This window comes from Taeniopygia guttata, chromosome W (genome assembly GCF_048771995.1).
Source record: "Taeniopygia guttata chromosome W, bTaeGut7.mat, whole genome shotgun sequence".
NCBI lineage: Eukaryota > Metazoa > Chordata > Aves > Passeriformes > Estrildidae > Taeniopygia > Taeniopygia guttata.
This window is the reverse complement of record NC_133064.1, coordinates 2,774,549-2,797,421: the sequence shown is the minus strand read 5'-3', so window position 1 is coordinate 2,797,421 and position 22,873 is coordinate 2,774,549. Positions and strand designations below refer to the sequence as shown.

At 51.1% G+C, this 22,873-nt stretch overlaps 2 protein-coding genes across 3 annotated transcripts; both read right to left on the bottom strand.

Moving 5' to 3' along the window:
- Positions 1-1,168: 1,168 nt before the first annotated feature.
- On the bottom strand, positions 1,169-14,003 carry LOC116806605 (ferrochelatase, mitochondrial). Its single transcript, XM_032744869.3, has 11 exons — positions 13,850-14,003; positions 11,378-11,483; positions 10,300-10,419; positions 9,808-9,956; positions 6,905-7,039; positions 6,538-6,644; positions 5,821-5,919; positions 5,604-5,711; positions 5,114-5,278; positions 4,654-4,713; positions 1,169-4,425 (listed from the first exon to the last, which is right to left on the bottom strand). The coding sequence occupies exons 1-11, from the start codon at positions 13,896-13,898 to the stop codon at positions 4,291-4,293; spliced, it is 1,233 nt and encodes a 410-aa protein (XP_032600760.3). The 5' UTR covers positions 13,899-14,003; the 3' UTR covers positions 1,169-4,290.
- A 1,613-nt stretch (positions 14,004-15,616) lies between these two features.
- Positions 15,617-22,829, bottom strand: LOC140682163 (asparagine--tRNA ligase, cytoplasmic-like). Of its 2 annotated transcripts, none has more exons than XM_072923058.1 (15): positions 22,664-22,829; positions 22,053-22,132; positions 21,802-21,867; positions 21,603-21,695; positions 21,340-21,429; positions 21,112-21,190; positions 20,707-20,777; positions 20,370-20,456; positions 19,286-19,507; positions 18,982-19,181; positions 18,674-18,809; positions 17,959-18,072; positions 17,406-17,537; positions 17,086-17,217; positions 15,617-16,967 (listed from the first exon to the last, which is right to left on the bottom strand). In XM_072923058.1, the coding sequence occupies exons 1-15, from the start codon at positions 22,704-22,706 to the stop codon at positions 16,836-16,838; spliced, it is 1,677 nt and encodes a 558-aa protein (XP_072779159.1). In that variant the 5' UTR covers positions 22,707-22,829; the 3' UTR covers positions 15,617-16,835. The 2 variants fall into 2 exon arrangements, with proteins under 2 accessions (XP_072779159.1, XP_072779158.1); XM_072923057.1 differs by having other exon boundaries at positions 22,053-22,135; positions 22,664-22,828.
- Between the last annotated feature and the right edge of the window lie 44 nt (positions 22,830-22,873).

Here is a 22,873-nt window from a genome sequence, read left to right as displayed (position 1 = left end):
CATTCCAGGAACTACCAGGCTCCGGTTCTGCAGTCCTTTCCCTGCCCCCTGAGCCATGGGATCACAGGCAGCACCTCCAGGGACTCGCAGGATCCCAGAGGGATTGGAAGGGAGCTTAAAGACCATGCCAAGGGCAGGGACACATTCCACAGACCGGTGCTCCAAGCCTTCCTCCTGAAGGAAGCAGCACTTCCTCCCCACTTTGTGGCCTTGTGCTCTGTTGGCCTTTGTGGCTCAGATGTCACCAGGCAGCCGGAGCAACCTCTGAGCCCGGGGGATGAAAGGCCATGTGTGCTGGAGATGATCCCTCTCTGGACAGACAATCCATCTCCACACAGCACAGAAAGGATGCTCATCAGCCAGGCCAATGGACTCAAATTAAATAACCTTTTCCTGGCACTTACTGCTGAACACAAATTTAGCAGGAAAACAAAAGGCAGTTTTTAGACCTGGTCTAAATTTACAAATCCCTGTGCTCTACAGGCAGAAGTAGAACCTTCTCCTAAGGGCTTGAAATGCTGATTGACAACCAAACCCCTTGCCCAGGCTGTGCTGCTGGAGACAAGTACTTCCACACAGCACGGGAGACAGTGCAGCCCACACATGCTCGGGAATTGGCTCATGGAAACAAAAAGAAACACGGCCAAGCAGGAAAGCAGGTGGAGAGTGAGCCCTTCAGAAAGAGGGAGGGAAGGAAAAGTGCTTCCAAAATGCTGGAGATTGCTCTGGATTCAAATAGGACATTGCTCAAGTTCTGCCAAACAGGCTCACACAGCCAAACCCCCACTCAAAGGTAAAACAGCAAAGCTTGGACTGAGATTCCAGAGGAAAAGAAGCACCATCACTGCTCTCCTCCACAGTTCCCACCTTCCATTGTGTTGGATGTCACAACCCAGTCACAGGAGCTCACTAATGGATCAGCTTAAGTATCCAACATCTCCAATCCCTGCTCTAGAAAATAATCAATCAAGCACTTAATTAGTAACATCAGCAAGGAGCTGCCCAGAGACCGCTAACAGGGAACAGAATAAATTATCCATCACAGGTGGGATCCCATACCAGGGCAAATCCCCAGTTCACCTTCTCCAGTCTCTTTGTAACTCACCAGAGGTGCAGAGAGAACTTCAAACACCAGCAAAAAGGGCTCTTACAAAGACACACAGCTCAGTTATTTCCTCAAAAGAACTTTAATTGGGATTCCATCCTTATGGCAAATGACACACAGTAGGAGTATCCAAATTTGCTCTGTTACATCACATGGAAGTCCTTGGTCAATCTGAAATGCATATGTTGGGCCAAAAGCAAGTATCTGTACACATCTGGCATTAACAAAATCAAAGGAGCTGCTCTGACTTGCAGCTTACACTTCAAGGTGATCCCCAGCTCTCTGGGCGTGGTGGGAAGGGAGAATTCACTGAGCTTTTAGGCAGTCCCAGGGAAACCCTGGCCCCACTGAACTCAGCTGTGCCATCCTCCTCTCCAGGGGACGGCAAGAGGCCAGCTCTGACACCATCCACACCCCTTTGGTGTCACAGCACCTTTTGGAAGCTCCCACCTTCTCTGAAATGCAGCAAGGACCGAGGGACAGGTTAAAAAGAAACTCAAAAGAGAAAAAATCACTCAATAATGAAAAAACAAGCCAAACTGCAGAGTGTTAAAGCAGGAAAACAAGCTCACCCCTTTACTTCCCAGACACCACAGGCTGCTCCTAACTCCTCAATTTCCAGTCGATGCCCTTAGGCCAGAGCTCCACAGTGCTGGGAGCACCACTTGGGACTGCAGAGCTGCAGGAGTGCCACAGCCCAGCTGGATGCTGTCCAGGGACACTGAGGCAGCAGCACCAGGGGTTCCCAGTCTGCCAGGGGCACTCGAACACCTACGGGGCAGGGTGAGCTGCAAACTCAGCTGGACACAGCCCTGAGGAGGGCTCGGGAAGGCACATGCACCATGGATTTGTCTCTCCTCAGGGCACACACTCGCCCAACCCGCTGGGCATTGGCCTGGGAGATGAGGGACTCCTCAGAAACCTTGATGAAAACTATCCTCTGATAGCAAACAGCTCTGTGAGACAGGCTCCATCTGCTAAAAGCAGGAAAATTAAGTGATTTCTACATGATGGTGTAATAGCAGCAACGGAGTAATTATCCCACTTGTGGTTAGAACACTCAAAAGTGAATTTTAAGTACCTTTTATTACTGGGGACAAATGTAATGCCTCAGAATCAGTGCCAGCTAGTATTTTCAGGACTCTCTCCAGTATGAAAATGAAAAGCCATCTGTATTTATCATACCACAAGGTTCATACGATGTTAACCTTTGCTTTCCACACTTGTAAATGTGGTGGTCACAGCCTGGACTGCCTGAAGGTCCACGTTCCCTCCAGCTGTGGGGAAACAGGAGTGAGTAGGAAGATTTGACAGACCAGATTGTTTTCCACTGATCCCTAAGTGCCACACAGAGGAGTGCAACAGAGAAAGTTCTTTGTCCAAGGACAGACGTAAGGCCAGTGTTCCCAGACATATTGGACATTTGTGCTCCTTTTTCCTGCCCAGGCAGCGAGCAGAGCCCAGGGGGAGGGAGAGGAGGGAGAAGAGAAGCTCCTGGCTCCCTGCCCCTGAAACAGGCACAGGCATGAAGGGTCAAGGAAGACTTCTTTCTGTGGGGAACAGGGTGCTGCAGGAGGTTCTAGCACTGAAGGAATCTCAGTCTGTCTCACCCTGGGAAGCAGGTATGGCAGTGGAGCAAGCAACTCTCCAGAGGTATTAGGGATTTACAGCACTCCACAGGTGCTCAACACGGGATCCATCCGCTCCTTCAGTATCCCATTCTTAACTCCAACAACAGAACAGAATGAGACAAACCCCTGATATACCACAAGAGGCCTCTTCTCTCTTTCAACACCCTGTTCTCAAAAGACCAGAGGTCCAAACTGCTCGTGCCTCATGCTCACCTGAGGAGGCCAGCCTGGCTGAGCAGCACTGCATCAGCTTCTCAGCCACCAGCAATTCCCAGGAACCAGCCTGCAGTGCACAGCTCCTGGCATTTCAGTGCTAAGGACATCAAGTAAACGTGTGCCCAAGGAGGTGCCAGCGGGGCTGCCGCACGCAGGGCTCGGTGCCACTGTCACAGCTCCGCTCTCACCCCGCCGGGCAGGAGGGGACCCTGTGCCTCCCGGGGCACAGCCAGTGCCAGGCCCTGCCCAGCACGGCCCTGCTGTGGGCTGGCAGCCTTCCAGGAGAGCCCAGCACAGGGCTGCCTGTTCTCAGGCATCTGCAATGTGAAACTCCAAACTACTCCTGACTGATCGTCTCCGTCTAAGTAACAGCAATTAAGCCAGAGCAATCCTACCTATGGCACTGCATAGGTATCCCACAAAACCACAGTTCTGTGGCACAGTAGAAAGCACAGAGTGGATCTATAAACCTCCTGCAGAACAAGCCTGACTTCCTAAATTTACTTCACCAAACAGAAAAAGCCCTTATTTAATAAAAATACAAGAATTTAAAAAGCTATTCTGCTTAACAGATAAGCCAACATGTTTCCACATGTACATCTGCTAGACTTGAAAGAGGCAGTTTCAATTGAGCAAATTCTCCAGTATCACCCAAGCAGGCTAATTCCTTTCAATTTATGCTCTTTAAATACTTTCCGGCAGATAATGAAAATGTTTTTCCTAGAAAATGTAAACAAGTTTTGTGCGTTCTACTATCCCACCTAAGCTCTCATGGGAAGTTTCTGGCAGGAGAAAACCAAAACAAAACAAAGCCTTATCTTTATGCTCTAAAAAAAAAAAAAATTATATACACACACATACACACCTTATTAAAAAGCATTAGAAGTAACTTGACCTACAAAGTCACCAAAGCCAGCTGCAAAGTCCCTCTCAGAACAGACAACAGACTGGGCTGGTCAGAGTGCACCTTAAGCAAAACCAAAATAAGTGTACCTTCGACCTGGCAAGTTAATGAACCGGTGACCCCCTGCATACAAGTAAATCCCTGCATAGAAACAGAAGCTAATTGCAAAAAAGCTGTGTAGGGTTTGCAGTGCTCCTGCTGGGCTCACACTCCGTCCCATTGGGGTCGGACGACAGGAGATCTCCTCACGCCTGACAGGATGAATGCCCTTATTTCCCTACCTCCTACAACTCTTCCCAAAGAAAGGAAACATCAGGAGTGCCCCACGGCGAGCTGTGCTGCACGCACCCAGCGGCACCGAGCCCCAGCCGGGGCTGTGCCCGAGCAGCCGACCCGGTCCCGGTCCCGGTCCCGCCCGGGGCAGCGTCCCCGGCTCACAGCGGCTGGCTGCTGAAGAACGCCTTGGCCTCCCTGCACACGGGGTTGACGCAGAGCGGGCAGCACAGCGTCAGCTGGCGGGAGCACACCTCGTTGGACTGCAGGTGGGAGCACACCAGGTCTGCCAGGGCCTGCAGGGAGGGTGGGAAAGGTCAGAGGGAGCAGATTCAGCTGTGCAGTCCCCCCGCCCCAACCTGCACCCCGTGCCCCTGCTGACAGAACCACAGACTGTGGTGCAATGAACCCTCTGTGCTGGGCAGATTAGCTACAAGAGGCTCCGTTTCTGCTCTTAAAATACCTTAAAACTACCTGAAAACATCCACACTCAGCAGGAAACACAACTGCAGTGTAGCAGATACCTTGGAGAACAGTGGATTTCCATTGAGAGACTCCGCTCTTCTGATGTTTTCAACTCCACACTGAATCAAAAATAAGGAGAAAAAAGTTAAACCTGTTAATCTGATCCTTTACTGGGTGGCCTTCAAAATCTTCCCTTCATTCAGAAGCCACCCCAAAATTACAGGATTAAATGCAGTATCATGGTTCTCAGTACAGCAAAAATTACTACCGGGCAACATTACATTTTGCTGCCAAAAATAGTTAATTGGTTTTGAGCAATATTTGTAATGGTTTAAAGATCTAAATCTAGAAAGACAAACTCCCACTTGTTTTGTGGTTAAGCCAGTTTAGATTAATTTTTGATTTACAGGAAAATAAAGCTAATATTGCAAGAAGCAACTACAAAGCAAACTGCAACCCAGGAGAAATAATTTCAGAGCAGTGCTACCCAAACAGGGACCAAACCCACAGAGCACTCACCTCGTTGGCTAAAACCTGGGCATACTCGATGTCCAGTTCATACAGTGTCTCAATGTGGTCACTGGTAAATGCTATTGGGACCAGCAACATGTTCTTCTTTCCTTGCTGGCACAGGCCTTTAATGGTCTCGTCTGTCTGGGGACCAAGCCAGGGCATTGGTCCAACCTGGAACAAAAGAGCAGGAATAAAGGAAAAACACCCTGTAAATCATTCTTACAAAGAACACCCACATTTCTTTAGGCAGGATGACAGAACAGGTTATGGATGGGATAGAAATAGTTATCTCTATTTCCCTGCTTCCAGTTGTACTTCTCACTTTCTCCACTGAATGTTTAATGAAGACACACTTCCCACCATTACATCTCAAAGGAAAGAACCTGGGCTGGCCTGAACAAGACTGAACAACTGAAAATGTAAGTAAAGCTGTATTTTTTTCAGTCCAGTAAGACCCTGCACAGGCTTCACCTGCTCAGCTCCCCTGAGGCCTTACCTTGGACTGCCACACAAGCCTGTAAGGGTTGGAGTAGTTGAGCTTCTCCATGACCCTCTGGACAGTAGCTCCCACTTCCTGAGGGTAGGGATCCCCGCGGTTCACCACCTGCACCACAAGCACAGCACACCTCTGGCTCAGTGCACACTGGGGAAGGACCAGATCTGCCTGGCCCTTGCACAGCTGCGTGCCCACACCCTGCCCTGAGGTAACTCACAGACATGGGCAGCGAGTGGGCTGAGAAGAGGATGACCACCTCTTTCCTTTTGTCTGCTGGGAACAGGTTCAGCTCCTTCTGGATGTGATCAGCAAAGCACTGCTCAGGGAAACAGAAAAAGGACCTGAGCGGGGAACGCCGGAGGCATCCCTGCCCTCAGTGATGCAGAGAGGCAGCTCCCATGTCCCTGCTGCCTTAAGAGCTCCCAAATTCCCTCAGTGTGCACAACACTCAGGCAGTGTGTCCAGGGAGCATCACCAGCACAGGCAGCTCCACCCCGCCTGCCTTCAGTGCTTTTTCTGTGGACAGAGAGCAGCACGAAGGCCTCCCTTCATTGCTCCTGCCACAGCCAGTTATTACTCTGTGCTGCGGAGGGGAATCTGACAAACCAGCACAATCTCTGATCACAGATCTGCTCTGAGCAGGAATTTGGACTAATGGCTTGTAGAGGCTCCTTCCAGCCACCACCATTAGGGTGACATCACCCAGCTTTTAAAACAGGACGTGCACAGTGCTTGCTTTCACACATTATCTTGCCAAAGCACGGGGTATGAAATAACCCTCCTTCCCCTGTAATTTCAGACATGGTAGACAAGACTCATTTCATCACACAACCGAAATGCACCCTCAGACTGAAGCCTTCCTGCTATCCTTCCTCAGCATTATCTCTATATTCTAAAAGAAAATATATAAACCTCCAAGCCTTCAGATCCACACCTGAATGAGAAGGGGATGGGTGGGCCATCGGTCAATTATGCTCCACTTCATCTTTGGCTTCTCCCCTTTCTGGTTATAGTAGCGATAAATGGCATTTAAACTGCTTCCTGAAATAGAGAATTAACAACACAAGTTCAGCCAGGCCACCAGCAAGCTGTCAGATTGGAACAGCAAACGATTATCACACTTTAAAATGCTCCATAATTAAAACACAACCATAAATCAGAGCTGAGTCTCTAGTGGGAACAGATATATATATATATACACACACACACATATATATACATATATCACACAATGCACTGGTCTGGTCAGAGCTCCCATGATTTATCCCCACTCACAGCACTCTGCCCTGCCCAGTGCTCACCCGTGGTGGAGCAGCTGTACTGGGGGTACTGGGTGAAGGCGATGGCCCTCTGGATGCCGTCCCTCTCCATCTCCTCGATGGCCTCCTCCGTCAGGGGGTGCACGTAGCGGAACCCGATGTAGTACTTGTGAGGTGCTGCCAGCACCAGCACCGGGATTGCAGGAAAAGGTGAGAATTCACAGGAACACATGGTTATGTGTAAAACACACATCAACAGGCAGGCTGACACTGCTGACATAAACTCGCTGATCATTTTCTGGCTACTTCCATAAAGCTCTCTCATGTAAGCCCTTTCTTTGGCCAAGCACATTTCTGGTACCTCACTTGGCTGTGATTAGAATTTAAAAGTGATTTATATTATGGTTTGCTTCTGCAGGAACACCACTTGCCTGCTTCTCCTGCATTTAGCAGAGGCACGGTTCCCAGCCTGGACAGAGCCCCGGTGTCTCACCAGGCAAATCCTGATCTAAAGACATAAAGGTAAAAAAGTGTTGCTACGAGAAGCCAAATGAACAGCCTGATGCCCTCACAGCCCACAGCTCCAGCTGCCCTCCCTGCCCAGCACATCTGCTCCGATGGCACCCAAACCCCAAGGGGCAGCACTGCTGTCTGGGGCAGCAGAGCAGTGAATCAGGCACATGTGCTCTCCCATCCTGATTTTGGAGGGCTTTTATAAAAAGCTTTGGGGCTTTAACACCTAATTTTGGCAGCAATATGATCCTCCCTGAGAACATCTCGGGTTCCTCCATTTTTTATCTCCAATCTTTCAGGTGTCAGCTTTGGGAGCACGGCTCGGTTAGGGGACGGGAAACAGGCAGGGGAGGTTTGCTGTTTTGTTTTCTCCAAGTGGAGGACAGAGGTTCTTAGGAGAACAAAAGCAAAGTTCCTTTTGCAGGGTTTCTGGGTCAGTGGCTCTGAAACAACATTTAGCAGGTTTCTGAAGGAAGCAGATGTCCCGTGCTTGGGCTCCACTCCATACATTTATGCAGGATTCAGAAAACGGGTTTAGTCATCCCCAGTTCTCTGCAGGAGGCAGGAGAGCTCCCAGCCGGGAGCAGCAGCAAATAAAGAGCCAACTTCAGGAGCCCTTGAGCCAGTAACCTCATTAACATCTTTGAGTGGCATTAAAGACAAAAGTCTGACTAACCCCGGCGGGGATGTAGGAGTTTAACCTGGGAAAGGACATTCTGGGAAGAGCACAGCCAGCCTGGAAGGAATACCCTCGCAGTGTCAGGTCTGTTCAGGTCCATGGGCAGCAAAGAGAGGTGTTGGTGTCTGTGCATAGGCTGTTTAAATAATAGTGCCATCCTGTCCTGATCTTGGCTTGGACAGAGTCAGTTCCCCTCCCAGCAGCTGGTACAGAGCTGTGCCTGGATTTAGGATGAGAGCATTGCTGCTGACACACTGAGGTTTCACTTGCTGCCCACACCTGATCAATGACCCTAAAAGTATTTCTTTTTGCCACATTCCACATGGTGCCAGCACCTCCTGCCAGTCACTCATTCAGAGGGCTCAGCACTCCCACAGTGCTACCTGTGAGCACACCATATTCCCAAATGCTGTCTGCAAACACATCCAACACATCCACACCGTTCCGAAGGAACACAGTGCTCTGCACGGTCACTTGGGATGCTGAAGGAAATGGTTGGCAGTGCTCAGCACATTCTATTGTTAAACTGCAGCTGTTGTCAAGTAGAAAAGAAGCCTCCAAGGGACTTATCAGGTAGGAGAAGTGCCCAGAGAAGGGTGTGACTGCACAGAGAGTGGTCACCAAACAAAAGCAAGTGGGAGCGGGACACTGGGGAAAGCAGATAAACCTTCCAAGCCTTATCTGCAGAACCTGCTGCAAGGCTGACCCTTCAGGGCTCCTGCTCCAAGAACACTCCTGCCTCAGATGACACAGCAGGCCTCAGGCTCTGTACCTGCAGGGACCACAGCTCAAATTAAGCTAGGCAGTCACATCTGTGCAGAAAGGACTGAACCTCACCTGAGTGAAGGCTCCAGTGACACACCACCTTCTGAACGGATGAAATAAATTTGGTTCTAGCCTCCAAGAACAGTGCTTTTAACCTTCCAAACCCTTTTAGCAGTCCTTTTCCTCCAGCCTTTTTCTAGCCAAGCCTGAGGCAGGTGCCACAAAGAGCTGTGGGACAGCCCTGCATGGAAGGACATTGACAGAAGCACCTGCACCCATTTCCCACCACAGTCACGCTACCAGGCAGCCTGGCACAGGTTATCCCATACCAGTCAGCACTCCCTGCTGGGAGGGATTCTGTGACACAGAGATGGGGGAAGGAGGCTGCATTCATGTTTGAAGTTTTCTCACCAAGGACTGGCAGAGAGAGCATCTTCCATGCCAGCCAAACTGCCCAGCCTTATCTCCTGCTGTGTCCCTGGGTGTGGCTCGCTGCTATCGCTCAGCCGTGCCCTGCACTGCTCATCTACAAAGCCTTGTCTTTTCTCCAGCTGTCCTCCTTTCAGCCCTGCTGACACCACCACTCTGAACACCCCCTCCCATACCTGCCTCAGTGGTTCACACGAAACACATTCCCCTTTCTTCCCCTCTAAGCCTCAGCCACTTGATTCAGTGCAGGCTTCCTCAGGCTCAAGCAGGGCAGTGCCACACACCAAGGGACACTCCTGGCACCTGCCTTTGGACACCTGAAAATAACACACTTGTGCAGCACAGCCATCGTCCCACGATCACAGGAGAGACAGAGGTGGCTCCCCGAGCCCAGCCTTCCATAACAACCTTACAATGAATGGAATCCCTTCTGCACTATCTTTGCCATGACTTCCCAGCAGGGAGGAAATCCACACCACCCCACAGGGAAAACCAAGAAGCCAAAGCTGCTTTTCAAGACAGAGCAAAAGCAGCCCGTGGGAGCTGAGCAGAGCAGTACCAGTGAGAGGAGACATGCTGTCCAGCAGCTTCACCATGCCCTCTCCCTGCACCGCCGTCCACTTCTTGATGGGGGAGCCGCCGCCGATCCTGCTGTACTGCTCCTGGATCTTCGGGGTGCGGCGCTTGGCGATGAGCGGAGCCAGTTTACTGCATCATTGGGGAGGGACGTGTTAGCAGCACAGCAAAGCCTCCCCCTGCCCAGAGCTCTGCTGCAGCGCCTTTTCCCCAGCCATCTCGGCAAATTACAGCAAAGCAGCGTGGCTTGTTCCATGTTCCTCCCTCCACCCTTCCCACCCTCAGTCTGCAGCTAAAAGAGAGCAGCCACGGCACGCCTCATCCAAGGCTTCCAGCACTGCCCCTTGCACTGACTGCTCCGGGATGAAGCAGTCTTAGGGAGTGCTGCTCTCCACAGAAGTAAATATCTGAGCCTGCAGCTCAGACAGCAGCACCCAACACTGCCTGTACCACAGGAGATGCCAGTGCTCCTCACTTTTGAACTGGAAGGGTCATCAGATCTCTGTCCAGGAAGAGACGCAGCAGGAAATCGTGGACGTCATCCAGCCGCTCCGGACCTCCCATGTTCAACATCAAGATTCCTGTTTTAGGTTTCCTAGGGAAGCAAGAGGTATTTCAAATCCTAGCGACCCACTGCTTTTATCTTTATTATGATGACAAAACAACCGGCTCATCCTCCCACATTTGCCTTTTGCAAAGGCAGCTCCTATCCCAAGGCTCCTCCTGCTTATGTAAACACTTGCTCTAGGAACAGGAATGGCCAGACACAAGTATCTACATGATCTTTGCTTTTTTAAAAAGTAACCACTTTGTAGCACAAACTTTAGGTGGAGACACACTGAGAAAGCTGTCTCGCAGCCGCTGGCTCTACGGGAGGTTATAAAACCGGATCTCAGCTGCGCAATCAAACCAAACCAAGCAGCAGCTTCCCTGGAAAGCAGATGAGCCACTCACACAAGTCTCTCTTCACTGCTGTGGGGACACATCTCATCTCCTGCAGCAGTGACAGCAGCAAGAAGCCCTTCTACACACAGATTCATTGTAGGGCCAGTTGTGTTTGGGTTGGGTTTTTCCAGAATGGATTTTCTATCCGGGTGGCACACTGTTGTAAGGATAACGTCCCACATGGCACAGCAGCACAGATGGTGGTATCAGCATTTACAGAACGGCTGCTGATCACAACTCTCACCCAATTTCCCCATGGAACTGTTTCCTCTGCTCAAGGGAGCCCACAGACCAGGACCTCACTTGCTCAGGTTGCACAGGGAGCTTTGCCCTTTTGTTAAGGTCTCACAACAGGGTACTGAGAGGAGCCCAGGCCTGCCCCAATGTTTCGGGACCTCAGCTTCCATTCCCTTTCTGCCGGAGCATGTCTTAGAAGGCTGCTGAAAGAACCCCAGGGAGCAGGAACCAGAACTTGAAACAACAAAGGGACCGAGGCAGCACACGAGGTGAGTGCAGGCAGGCAGATAAACAATCTCACACGGGCAGAGCAGAGCAGAGCCAGCCCCATGCCGCTATCAGGACAGGCACTGCCCGGCGTGCACACCCACCGCTCCTGGGGCTGGACCTGCGGCTTGGCGCTCTCGGTCACCGCGGCCGCCGTGGCCTGGCCTCTCCATCGCAGCGGCACCCGCAGCTGGCTGCGGCTCCTCAGCACTGCGGAGAGACAACAGAGAGCTCAGCTCACGCTCAGGGGACAGCAGCTGATCCCCAAGCACGCAGAACAAACCCAGCCAAGCTGATCCCCACAGCACGCAGAACAAACCCGGCCAGCACCGCAAGCTCTGGCTCCTGCAGTCAAAGCGAGCCAGGAAATCACAAGCTTCTGCCTTTCTTTGAACACTCTGTACTTACAGCTCTGCAGCTACCAGGCAGCAACCAAAACCCAAACCAAAGCCTTGCTAGTCTGTGAGTTCCAATCATAACTCCAAAATAACTGGTGACAACAGAGCAGAAACAAGGGCTGACCCTGAGGAATAAGTGTCAGACTGTGTCACTCCTCGTGGGTCAGACACACCTGGGCTAACCCCAGACAAGGGCAGGATTTCCACATGTCTACATTGCAGGTTAGACATCTGCTCCTCTTTGAACACCGAGCAGCAGCTCCAGAATCCATTTCCCTGGAGATTTGGGCCACCTTCTTTCTCACTACCCAGCCAGGTGATGCTATTAATCTGGATTTCGGCATCACACACAAACTCCAGGATTTCACAAGTCTGCGCACATCCACCTCCCTCTGCAGCTCTCCTGGAGCCCCTTTAGCCACCGGAAAGGGCTCTGAGCTCTCCCTGGATCCTTCTCTTCTCCAGGCTAAACACCCACAGCTCTCCCAGGCTGCCTCCAGAGCAGAGGGGCTCCAGCCCTGGAGCATCTCTGTGGCCTTCTCTGGACTCACTCCAGCATCTCCACGTCCTTATGTCAGGGGCCCTGCAGCTGAACACAATTAGATTATCCTTAAGGTTCCTTCCAGCCCATTCCATACAATTCCATGCTGGTTACAGCCTGCCTTTCCAAAGGCACACTTCGTTCTCCTCAGGAGTTCATTGTCATTACATGGTATTCTTTTAGCACAAAAATAATGTGAATTGCTCACGGAGGAAAAAAAAAGGTTAAATCCTGCATCCCTGTCTCTCCGGCAATCGTTCAGTGCGACATTTCCCCTGTCAGACCACAGGAGCTCAGCAGCAATTGAGCCCCAACAGCACAGAGCTCCTCAGCAGCCAACCCACCTGCTGGGAAGAGCATCTTACAGCTCACAGTTCTCTAATAACCTCCTGAACAGATGCTGAACAGCCTCAAAACCTGCTGAAATCAATGGCAATGAAATGCATCCTGCAAATCCAGCCTTACTCGGGATTACGAGTGCGTAGCTGTGGATGCCTGCGTCTGCACTGATACAAAGGGCTGCAAACTAAAGAACTTCAAGCATCACTGATGCCTGAAAGGTCCTTTTCAAATAATCATTTTTTACTTCCAGTTCTTGGGTTATTACTTTCTGAGGTGCTAGCACTATACGCCAATTACAGAGAACAATAAAAAGGGAAGTTTCAATGGCTGCATTGATACTTCTGCACTGTAAGAACTTTTGTTCTTGGGCACTGACCAGGCTCCCCAGGGAATGGTCACAGCCCCAAGGCTGCCAGAGCTCCAGGAGCACTTGGATAACACTCTCAGGCACAGGGTGGGATTGCTGGGGTGTCCTGTGCAGGGCCAGGAGTTGATCAATGACCAGGAGTCCCTTCCAGCTGAGGACATTCTGCCACTGTCTGACTTAGGGTGAGGTTTGTGCACGTTTCCACCTGCATCATGAAGGACATAGTGCAGAATGAGACGTGCAACGAGGATGATCCCAGCTGGCTGGAGCAGTGGTAAAAGTGTTCTTTCCTATGTTTTAGAAGTGGCACTGCGGTATCAAACTCTAAAGCGAGCACTGGGGTGGGTAAGCTCAGTCAGCTCACAGGCGCCTCTGGGCAGGGACACAAGCGAGCCCCGCGGCCGGGCCGGCGGAGCAGGGGCGCGCTCGCCCGGCTCAGAGCTCCGCGGCCGGGCTGGCGGAGCAGGGGCGCCTCAGAGCCCCGCGGCCGGGCCGGCGGAGCAGCGCGGCTCAGAGCCCCGCGGCCGGGCTGGCGGAGCAGCGCGGCTCAGAGCTCCGCGGCCGGGCTGGCGGAGCAGCGCGCCTCAGAGCTCCGCGGCCGGGCTGGCGGAGCAGCGCGGCTCAGAGCCCTGCGGCCGGGCGCGGAGACCCCGCAGCGCCCTCAGCCCCCTCAGCGCCCTCAGCGCAGCGGCGGGAAGCCGCCATCACCGCGCGCAGCCCTCCCGCAGCCCCGGTAAGCCCGCCGGCCGCACGGCCCCAGCCCCGTCAGCGTTATGAAAGGCGCCTCTCGGGCGTTGTGTAACGCGGGGCCAGCGGCGGCGCCGCCGCGCTCCCGCCCGCGCGGTCCCCGCGGTGTCCGGGCGGCCCTCAGGCCGCCCGCCACCCCCGGCCCCCGTTCCCGCCATGGCGGCGGCGCCCCCACACTCACGGTGACGCCCGGCGGCGGCGGCGGCAGCGGCCATCTTGGCCGCCCGCATTCCCTCAGACAGCGCCGCCACCGCCCCTCGCCTCACACCGCCCCCGGCACCGCCCCGGCACCGCCCCGGCACCGGGGGCGGTCCGGGAGAGCCGGCGGCGGTCCTGAGGCGATGTCCCGCAAGTGGCGCTGCCCTGGCTCCCCTCCGCAGCCCCCGGGGACTCCTACGGAGCGAAGGCGAGTGATCCCGGTTTGAAGTGACGCTCCAAACTGCTAAAAGTTTTAAAACTACAAAATCTTCTAAAAAGAGATTTAAAATGTTATTTAAAACGCTTAAAAAAAATGCTTTAAATTATAAAAATGTTGGGGACTTTCTCAGCGGGCGCCTCACGAGAGATGAGGGCTCGGTTCTGCGCCCCCTCACACATTGGCGCAGGAGCACGGAGCTCACCTGGTAACCTCCATTCCCGTAGAAATTCAGCCTCTGGAATTCAGGCACTGGAGACAGTTGCCCAGGGAGGTGGCAGAGTCACCATCCCTGCAGGTGTTTCAAAGGCATCTGCATCTGGCCCTGGGTGATGCGGTTTGGTGGTTTAGGAATTCCAGAGGTAGTGCTCGGTTGGTGGTTGCACTTGATGATTCTACGATAATGATACTGCGATTTAAACACAAAGGAGCAAACACCACAGCACTTACCCTGCACATGTGGGTGTCTTGCATCCCGTCTCAGCAGGCCAAGGGCAGAGCCAGCTCTTGGTGCCAAAGGCTGGCAGAACCATGTTCTCCTCAGAAGTGCCTTACAAAGCAGGGCCAGGTAAAATTTAACACAGATAAATATAAAACAGTGCATGTAAGGAGTGGTAATCTAATCAAAGCTAAAGCATAGTTATCCCAAAGCCAGGGACATGGCTGAAAGGTCCTGAAACCAGTGCTGGCAGCCCAGTTTACCAGTTCCTAACCTATTTAACCAATCTGCCTGGAAACACTGTGAAAGAAAATGAAAGTGAGGATGAGGAGACTCAAGTTCTGATTACATATTTTTTTCTCTTCTGCAGGCTTTTTTTCCCTAATAAAAAAAAAAAAAAAAAAAAAAGGTTCTCTTGAGCTCCAAGCAGCTGCAGCATCTTTCCCAGATCCCACCCCACCTCTCTGCACCAGCTGCCGAGGGAGTTGCTGCACAGCAGCCTCTGGTAAGTTCCACAGCATCTTTCATCTGGGTCACCTTTTAAGCTCCTTATCTGATCTGCCTCTTCCATGAGCACTTCTTAAGTCCCCAGCCCTTCCTCTAGCAGCTCCCCTGATAAGGAGGCCTTTAACCTTTACAAAGCAGCTCAGCCCTGTCAGGTTTAAGGACTGAGAACTCGTCCCAAACATGGGATGTTTTTCAATAAGTGTTCCTGACACTTCTCCCCTCCCATCACTTCAGGCACTAAAAGGAAAGTATTTTATGAAGTCTTTACCTGGTGCCAGAAGTCCAGGCTGCTCCCCCCAGCACTGCTGCCTCGGCAACCTCAGTCAGCACCACATTGTTTCTCTCCAGCACACTTCACTGGGCAGCTGAAGTGGTCCCTCCAAATTAGAAAAATTCATGCTTTTAAGTTAATTAGTGGGGATTTTGTTTAGAAAGGGGAAAAAAGCTCACAATAGTTCTTGGGATATGTTTACTGCACTTGAAAATTCCCTTTTCCTGGGTTTTTGTCCATACTGTATCAAGCAGCAAGCTCCACAGACTCAGTGAAAGAACAGGCATTAATGTCAAGTATTGTCTTGCACACCAGCTTCTGTTGCCATAATTTATTGGTTGCTGATTTAGACCAGTTTATATAACATGCAGATGAATAAAACCAATCACTTATTACAAAAATGTAGGTATCCACAGCTCAACAATTCCAGGAGTGAATGGCAAATCCAGCTCGAGCCTCAGTGCAGGTGGCAAATGATGCACCTAACTTTACTTTTCTCTCTGGTAAAGGAGTTGCTTTACAAGTAGAAACTATACTGATGACTCACCACATGAAATATTTCATTATCCCTATTTGATAAGTTCATTACAGTCAGGGAAGCTGCTCAGCTGCAGTAGCACAGGGACAGGGAGCTGCTCTATGAACACACCTCAGCGTGACAAGGGAAAGCACTGCTGGGACTACAGTCTGAAAACCCAGTGTGTTTCAGTTATGTTCCTCCGGGTCTCAGTCACTCATTTCTGGTTGCAAACAGGGAGCAAAAGGCACCACAACCCCCCATGCCCAGGAGCCATCAGACATGTCCAGCTGAGTGTACATGGACCCACGGCAGCGCTCCATCCACAGCTCTTGGGAAAGGGAGCAAAGCCTGCCTCGCCAGCCTCAGCCCTGCTGAGCAATAAATAATCTGAATAAAACCCCAAAGCCCCAGACCCAACCCGCCTCTCCCACAGTGGAGTTCTGTGCACTGTACTACACACCCTGCTACTGAATCAACTCAGAGAACCCCCATTAAAATCAGCAGGAACTAAAACCGTGCAGTGCTCAAGATACTTATTCCCATTTTTACCCTTTGTTCATGCCTCTCCGTAACATTCTCACAGGGCGCTCTTAAGGAATTTCAGGAGCTTGAACTCCTGACTTCCCCAACAGAAACCCCACGAGAAAAGAGATTAAAATTAAAGCAAATTTAAAAATAAAATGATCAAATGCCCAGCATATTTTAAGTCACAGAATTTAAAAGCAGAAGTGTATCTTGTTTTCTAAATGTCAGCTTATCAGGATCTTTGTTTTGTGATGACTCAAGAGCATAAATGCACCTAAACAATTTTTCTAAGGCTTTTTCCAGATAATTACTAGTATTTTGTTTTTAAAAAAAAGTTTTGTTTGTTTCCTTTTCACATCCTAAAGTGGTATTTGAATTAGCAACAGGTTGCAGGAAGTCTTGTTGTCAAACAGGCTGTAGTACAGCAGCATGTATCATTCTTTCCCAAGCATCAGCTGCTCAGTTTTCCAGGAATTTTTCCCAAGGACGGCTAAGGTTTGCAGCGCTGGACAAAGCGTGGATAGAGACAGACATCTCGGATATGGTGTCTGTTCAGAATCCAGGTCAGGAACCGCTCCAATCCCAAACCGTATCCTCCATGAGGGCACGTACCGTATTTTCTCTGTGAAATCCAGGGAGGGGGTATTACACATTTTCTAGCAATTTGTAGTTGCAGTAATACCACCAGAAACAAAAGCTGCCAACCCCTCTGAGCCCAGCAGCACGGCTGCTGCACTGACCTGATCCGTGTACCAGTAGTAGGGCGTGGGATCGATGCCCTCTCTCTTGTAGCCCTCGAGCAGCTCCTCGCTGTCCCAAGTGCGCATGGAGCCGCCGACGATCTCGCCCACGTTGGGCATCAGCACGTCCACCTGCAGCACACACAGCACGGCCCAGTTACGGCAACACCGACTCAGAGGGAGCGTGCACGGCCCCAGACAGCCGTGCCGAGGCACCCGGAGCAAAGCCTGGCAAGGATTCCCTGAGGAGTTTCCCGCAGCACTCACGACCTCCAACGTCCCCACTGCTCCAAGCTACCCCAGCAGGTGAAACAACTCACAGACTCGGTGAGGCGCGAGTCGTCACTGCAGCGCTGCATGTAGAAAGACTTGATCTCTGCAGGGAACCGGCACAGCAGGATGGGCTCGTTAATGGTGTCTGTCATCAGTCTCTCGGGAGCTTCCGGAATGTCCTAGGGTTAGAGCAGGCTTTATTCATACTCAGCACCAAAACCATGCCCATACCCAAGTCCCATGTGAAGCAGGCATGAAACAGGAGAGTTTCAGACTGCTCATGTCCACACTTTCATCCTAATGTACCTAAATTCTTAAAACAAACTTATTTTAGAAGAAATAATAACCCACATGTCTGGGGGGAAAAAAATTGTTTAATTAAAATCTAAGTCTCCCCGATATATGAGACAGAAAGCCGAGGGGAAAAAAAATCCTGGCTACACTGTCAAGTTCTCCTGAGCACCTTCAAACAAGTGTCGCACATGCTGGAGAAGTGTGGCCAGGGAACTGATGACAGGTGACAACACAGGTTTTTATCCCAGTATTAAAGGGCATTAGGTCAAATCACAACCCATTACTCCAGCTCCCAGCAGGACATACCTCCCCAAATTCATAGTAAGTGCCGTCTTCCTTCTTCACATCGTGTTCCTTCAGCCACTCGATGGCTTCAGCATAGTTCATGCGTCGGAAGGGACGGCTGGGAGGCTGGAAACCCTGTGGATAAGAGCACAGACAGGTGGAGGAGCACCATTTTAAAAGGAGTACTTTCCTAGCTGATCAGCATGTGACCTTTCCCAGCTCCCAGATCATCAAATTATCACTTAAATGAACAAATCAAGCCCAGTACTACAAAGCTAGAACCAAACATAACCATCTCAAGCCCAGTAAATCTCACAGATCACCTGGGAGGAAAGATAAGGAAGTATTTCCAGAGCTTTAGGGCTCCATGTCCCAGGGGAGGAACTGAAACACCACCTGTTTCATCACCCCCTCATGCTCCGTCAGCAAGTACCAGCCGGTCAATATCCGATCTCTGGGATGGAGGGGTTTATTCCACTGGCACAGTACACACTCCCATAAATCCTGGCACACTGCTGGCTTCTGGAGCACACTAGCAGGGAATATCTTCCCCCACAGTTCCCTGCTTTGGTCTTTACCAGCCTTGCAGTTTTTTCATTCTTATTATGTTTAATATTCTTCTTGCTGTTACAAACAGTAAGTAAGCCCACTGCCATGCCCTGCATCTCCCAAAGGAATGTGCTGAGTAGGAAAGGCTTAAGAGCCTATTTTCTTGGCTATTCCCATTGCTGCCTACCGGGTTGAGGTCGTACAGTAAGGTCGCTGCAGGTGATTTCAAAACTCTGTCTACCACATCACACACCAAGTTCTCCAGACGGTCCAACAAATCCTCAAAACTTATAAAAGGACATTCAGCTTCAATGTGAGTGTACCTGAAACAAAGCCACACCACTGCAAAGTCACATACAAACAACAGATTTTTAGCAATGAAACTAACTCATCTAAAGAACTCACAACCCAAACACACACATTTGACCCCCTTTCACTCCCACTCTGTAAAGGAAATCAAACTGTTTAAAAAGAAACAAGGACAAGTGTCCATACTCTGCCAGGTGCCTGCGGGTCCTGGACTGCTCCGCTCTGTAGGACTGAGCAATACAGAAGACATCTCCCAGAGCTGGCAGGCAGGTCTCCAGGTAGAGCTGGGACGACTGGGTCAGGTATGCCTCTTCACCAAAGTAATCCAGCTTGAACAGGGTGGAACCTCCCTCTACCTGCGTCTGCACTAAGGTTGGTGGTGTGACCTGCAGGAGAACAGGGCTGTCACTGCTTGGGTGAAGAACCGAGGATATGGATGAGCCAGGGCACGAGAGCAGTCACTTGCTGACCAGGGGACACACACACTTACTTCATAGTATCCGTTGGCAAAGAAGTGATCCCTGAAGGCCTGCACGACCATGGAGCGCACCTTGAAGATTTTGGACATGTTCTCACCTCGAATCATCATGTGCCTGTTGTTGAGCTGCACATCCACCTCCGAGTCCTCGTTGAGCAGATTGTCAGCCCCTCCTGCTGGGGCCAGGCCGATGAGCTCCCAGTAATCACAGCTCAGCTCGTGGCCTCCTGGAGCCTGCCAATGGCAGAGAAACAAACGCTGGGGAAAAAGTCCACTGCTTGCCCCTTGGATGTCTTTTCACAATGGCTTGGAGTGATGGAACAAGGGGGACCGGCTTCCCATGGACTGAGGGCAGGGGAGATGGGATATTAGGCATTCTCCCCTGTGAGGGTGTGAGCCCTGGCACAGGCTGCTCCAGGAAGCTGTGGCTGCCTCACCCCTGGAGGTGTCCAAAGCCGGGCTGGACAGGGCTCAGAACAATCTGGGATAGCGGGAAGTGTCCCTGCCCGTGGCAGGGATGGCACTGGATGGGCTGCAAGGCCCTTCCAACCCAGGCTGTAACAGAGCTCTGCCCTCACTAGCTCCCCCGTGTGCGTCACAGCCGCCTTCCACCCCTGACAAATGGCACTCGTAGTTCAGCCTGCAAGCTGAACTAAAACCATTTCAATTCACTGTACTTTTCTGGGTAGAAATGCAGATTTTCAAAGGCTAACCCACAGAGTTTTACCCAAATGTGATAGTGAGGGCTCACATTACCTAACCTTAGGTCAATCCTACAAACACACCCCAGTAAAAGAGATGTGAAAAAATTCTTAACCTCACAAAATAAAAACTGAATAGACCTGTTAAGGAAAATGAAGCTATGCTATTTATTTAATATAGCTCCCCATGTTATAGTCTAGGAGCTGTCTAGCTCCTAGTGGAAAATCAGTGGAAAATCGTTTCAGGCAGAATGAGAACAGTCACACAGTTCACCTGTCTCACACTGGACAGCACAGCTTTGTTCTTTCTCTAGCCCTAATTCCCTCTGCTTGTGCCTCCCTCAGGACACCAATGGCCCACGGGAGAGGAGGAGAAGCCACAGGAGCTCCTGTACCTGCTTGCCCTGGGGCAGGAGGTTCAGCGTGCCGTACACCACCACGCTGCTCTCCGTGGACAGCACCAGCCCGTTGTAGCACTGGCACTGCAGCGAGACAAAGGCAGAGGTGAGCAAGTTTTTGTTCCTAAAAGTTTTCGTTTAGCATGCAGTCACTGCTAAACAGCTCCCACACTACAAACTGCAGTGGCAGGACACACAATTTAACAGTAACACAACTGAGACAGTACACTGAGGAGAACTTAACAACATTTACATAAGAGAACACCAGATTAGTTCATACCAGATGAGGTATGAACTCTTCAATTCACATCAGAACACAATCATCACAACTTACCAGCTCATCAGAAAGGACACACTGAAGAAACCCTGTGCCATCTCTCAGGACAATAAACATCAGATTTTTCCCTAGTTAAAGAGAGAAGGAATTTGGTTTCAGTATGAGCAGGTGCTGGTTAGCTCCTCATTTGGCAGTTCTAGCTTAAAACACAGAAGTTGAGGAAATTCTGCAGGACTAGCCTCCAAACTGAAAATCCCATAGGATTTGAACTAAGAAATGTCTGTCCACACATTAGGGGGAACTGTCACTGTTGCAGTGATCATTGAGATCAGCCAAAGAAGGCACCTAACTGGTTTAAAAATTTGAAACCAGGTGCTGTCAGACTCATTCTGTGCCCAAATTTTGAAGGCCACTGTATTTGTTCTAGCTCCCTGCACAGGCTCAACAATGCTTGTGCTTTACCTTGCCTCCGTAACCTGTGGATCCAGCCAAAAATCTTCACTCTCTGCCCTCTGTAAGCCTCCAGAGCCTTGATCTTCACCTGTGAGGCAGAGAATAGAAACCATTAAATAGGGGAATGGCTCACCACCTTTTAGAGTTGATCCAGACCCCACCCCAGAGCAGCACAATCTCTGTGCTGGCCAGATGCCCTAGCACAGACCATGTGCCAAGGCACAGGATCATACTCACACATGTGGGCTCTGGAAGACTGGGATCATTCTTGATAACAACCTTCTTGGCTTCCTCCAAGTTCTTCTCTCTTCTCAAGAGATCTTCTGCCTGGTTTGAAAAAAGTAATTATTAAATAGCTGTAACCAGGCCAGCTGTAAATAACATGTGAAACAACAGCACCAGTGAGGAGCAACCTGCAGCTCTTTCAGAGGGGCAGGAATGATGGATGACACTGTAATGTTTTCGGAAAACAATAGTGCTCTGCTCCTTCTGCAACCTACCTCCTTCTTCTCCTTAGCTTCATTTTTCATTTGCTCCCTGTGCCATAGCTTTTTGACATTCTTCATCTGTGATTTGGAAATGATGGCCCATCTCTAAAGAATTCAAGGAGAGACCAAAAGACAGCAGATTACATTGTGTCCTTTCACACCAAGAAGCAGTAAATAATTCCCACTAGGAAACCCTTCAATGCCACAGCACCTCATTTTCTTTTTGGGAATCCACATAAATTGTAGGAAATGGTTCTTTTCCTGCTGTCATCAACGCCTAAAAATGGGAGAAGAAATAACCAAAATGAGCCAAAATCATCCTTATAGAGCCTGAGCAGGCACTTTGGTCCTGCTCAGGTTGCAAAAACAAGTATGAAACTCCCATTTAAAAATACAAGGGCTATCACTTGCCCCAAAACACATTCCACACTGCCAAACAAAGCATGTGTTTTCCACACTCACCTTCAACACAGTCTTGAATGGTTTCTTTTGCGTCCCATCACCCGTGGAGTCGTTACCCTCTCGTTCAGACACATACAGCTCTTCTGGGATACATGACAAATACGGGCAATTACTCAAAAAAAAATTATGAGAAGGAAACTGGACACACAAGGATATGGCCCTGCTCACTGAAGGGGGCTGGACAGAGTGATCTTTAAAGACCTCTTCCAACCCAAGCCTTTCTATTATACCAAATCTTGATGGTTATCAGCAGTGATAAACCTGCAAAGGCACCAGCTGGTCAGTCAGAATAAGAATTATTTCATATATTTCATTTAAAAAATCAGTCCATACAGTGTGTTCGCTAAAACCTCAAGGGCTCCCGAGGCACCGAACCCTCGGGGGCTGCAGATCGGGAAGCAGGAGCAGCCCTTCCCGGGACCAGCTCGGAGCAGGTGAGCAGGGACACGGGGCCTGGGGAGCAGCCGGAGCAGCGCCCGGCCCGGCCGTGGCCGGAACCGACCCGAGCAGCGCAGCGATCCCTCCCGCGCCCGGGGAGAGCCCGGCCCGGCGGGCCCGCGGCACATCGGGTGCGGGATGAGGGGTGCGGGGCCGGAGCCCCGGGCTCTCACCGAGGGTCAGCGCCGCCGTCCTGCCCAGCACGTCCCCCGCCATGGCCGCGGCGCAGGAAGTGCATCACGGGCGGGCTGAGCCAAGCCGCGGCCGCCTTGCGTCAGCCGCCCTGCCGGCCCTGCCCTTCCGCCGCCTCCTTCCCTGCGGCACGGGCGGGGAACGCGGCCGCTCCTCCCGCAGCGCCGGCCCGCCCTACCCACGGACCCTGC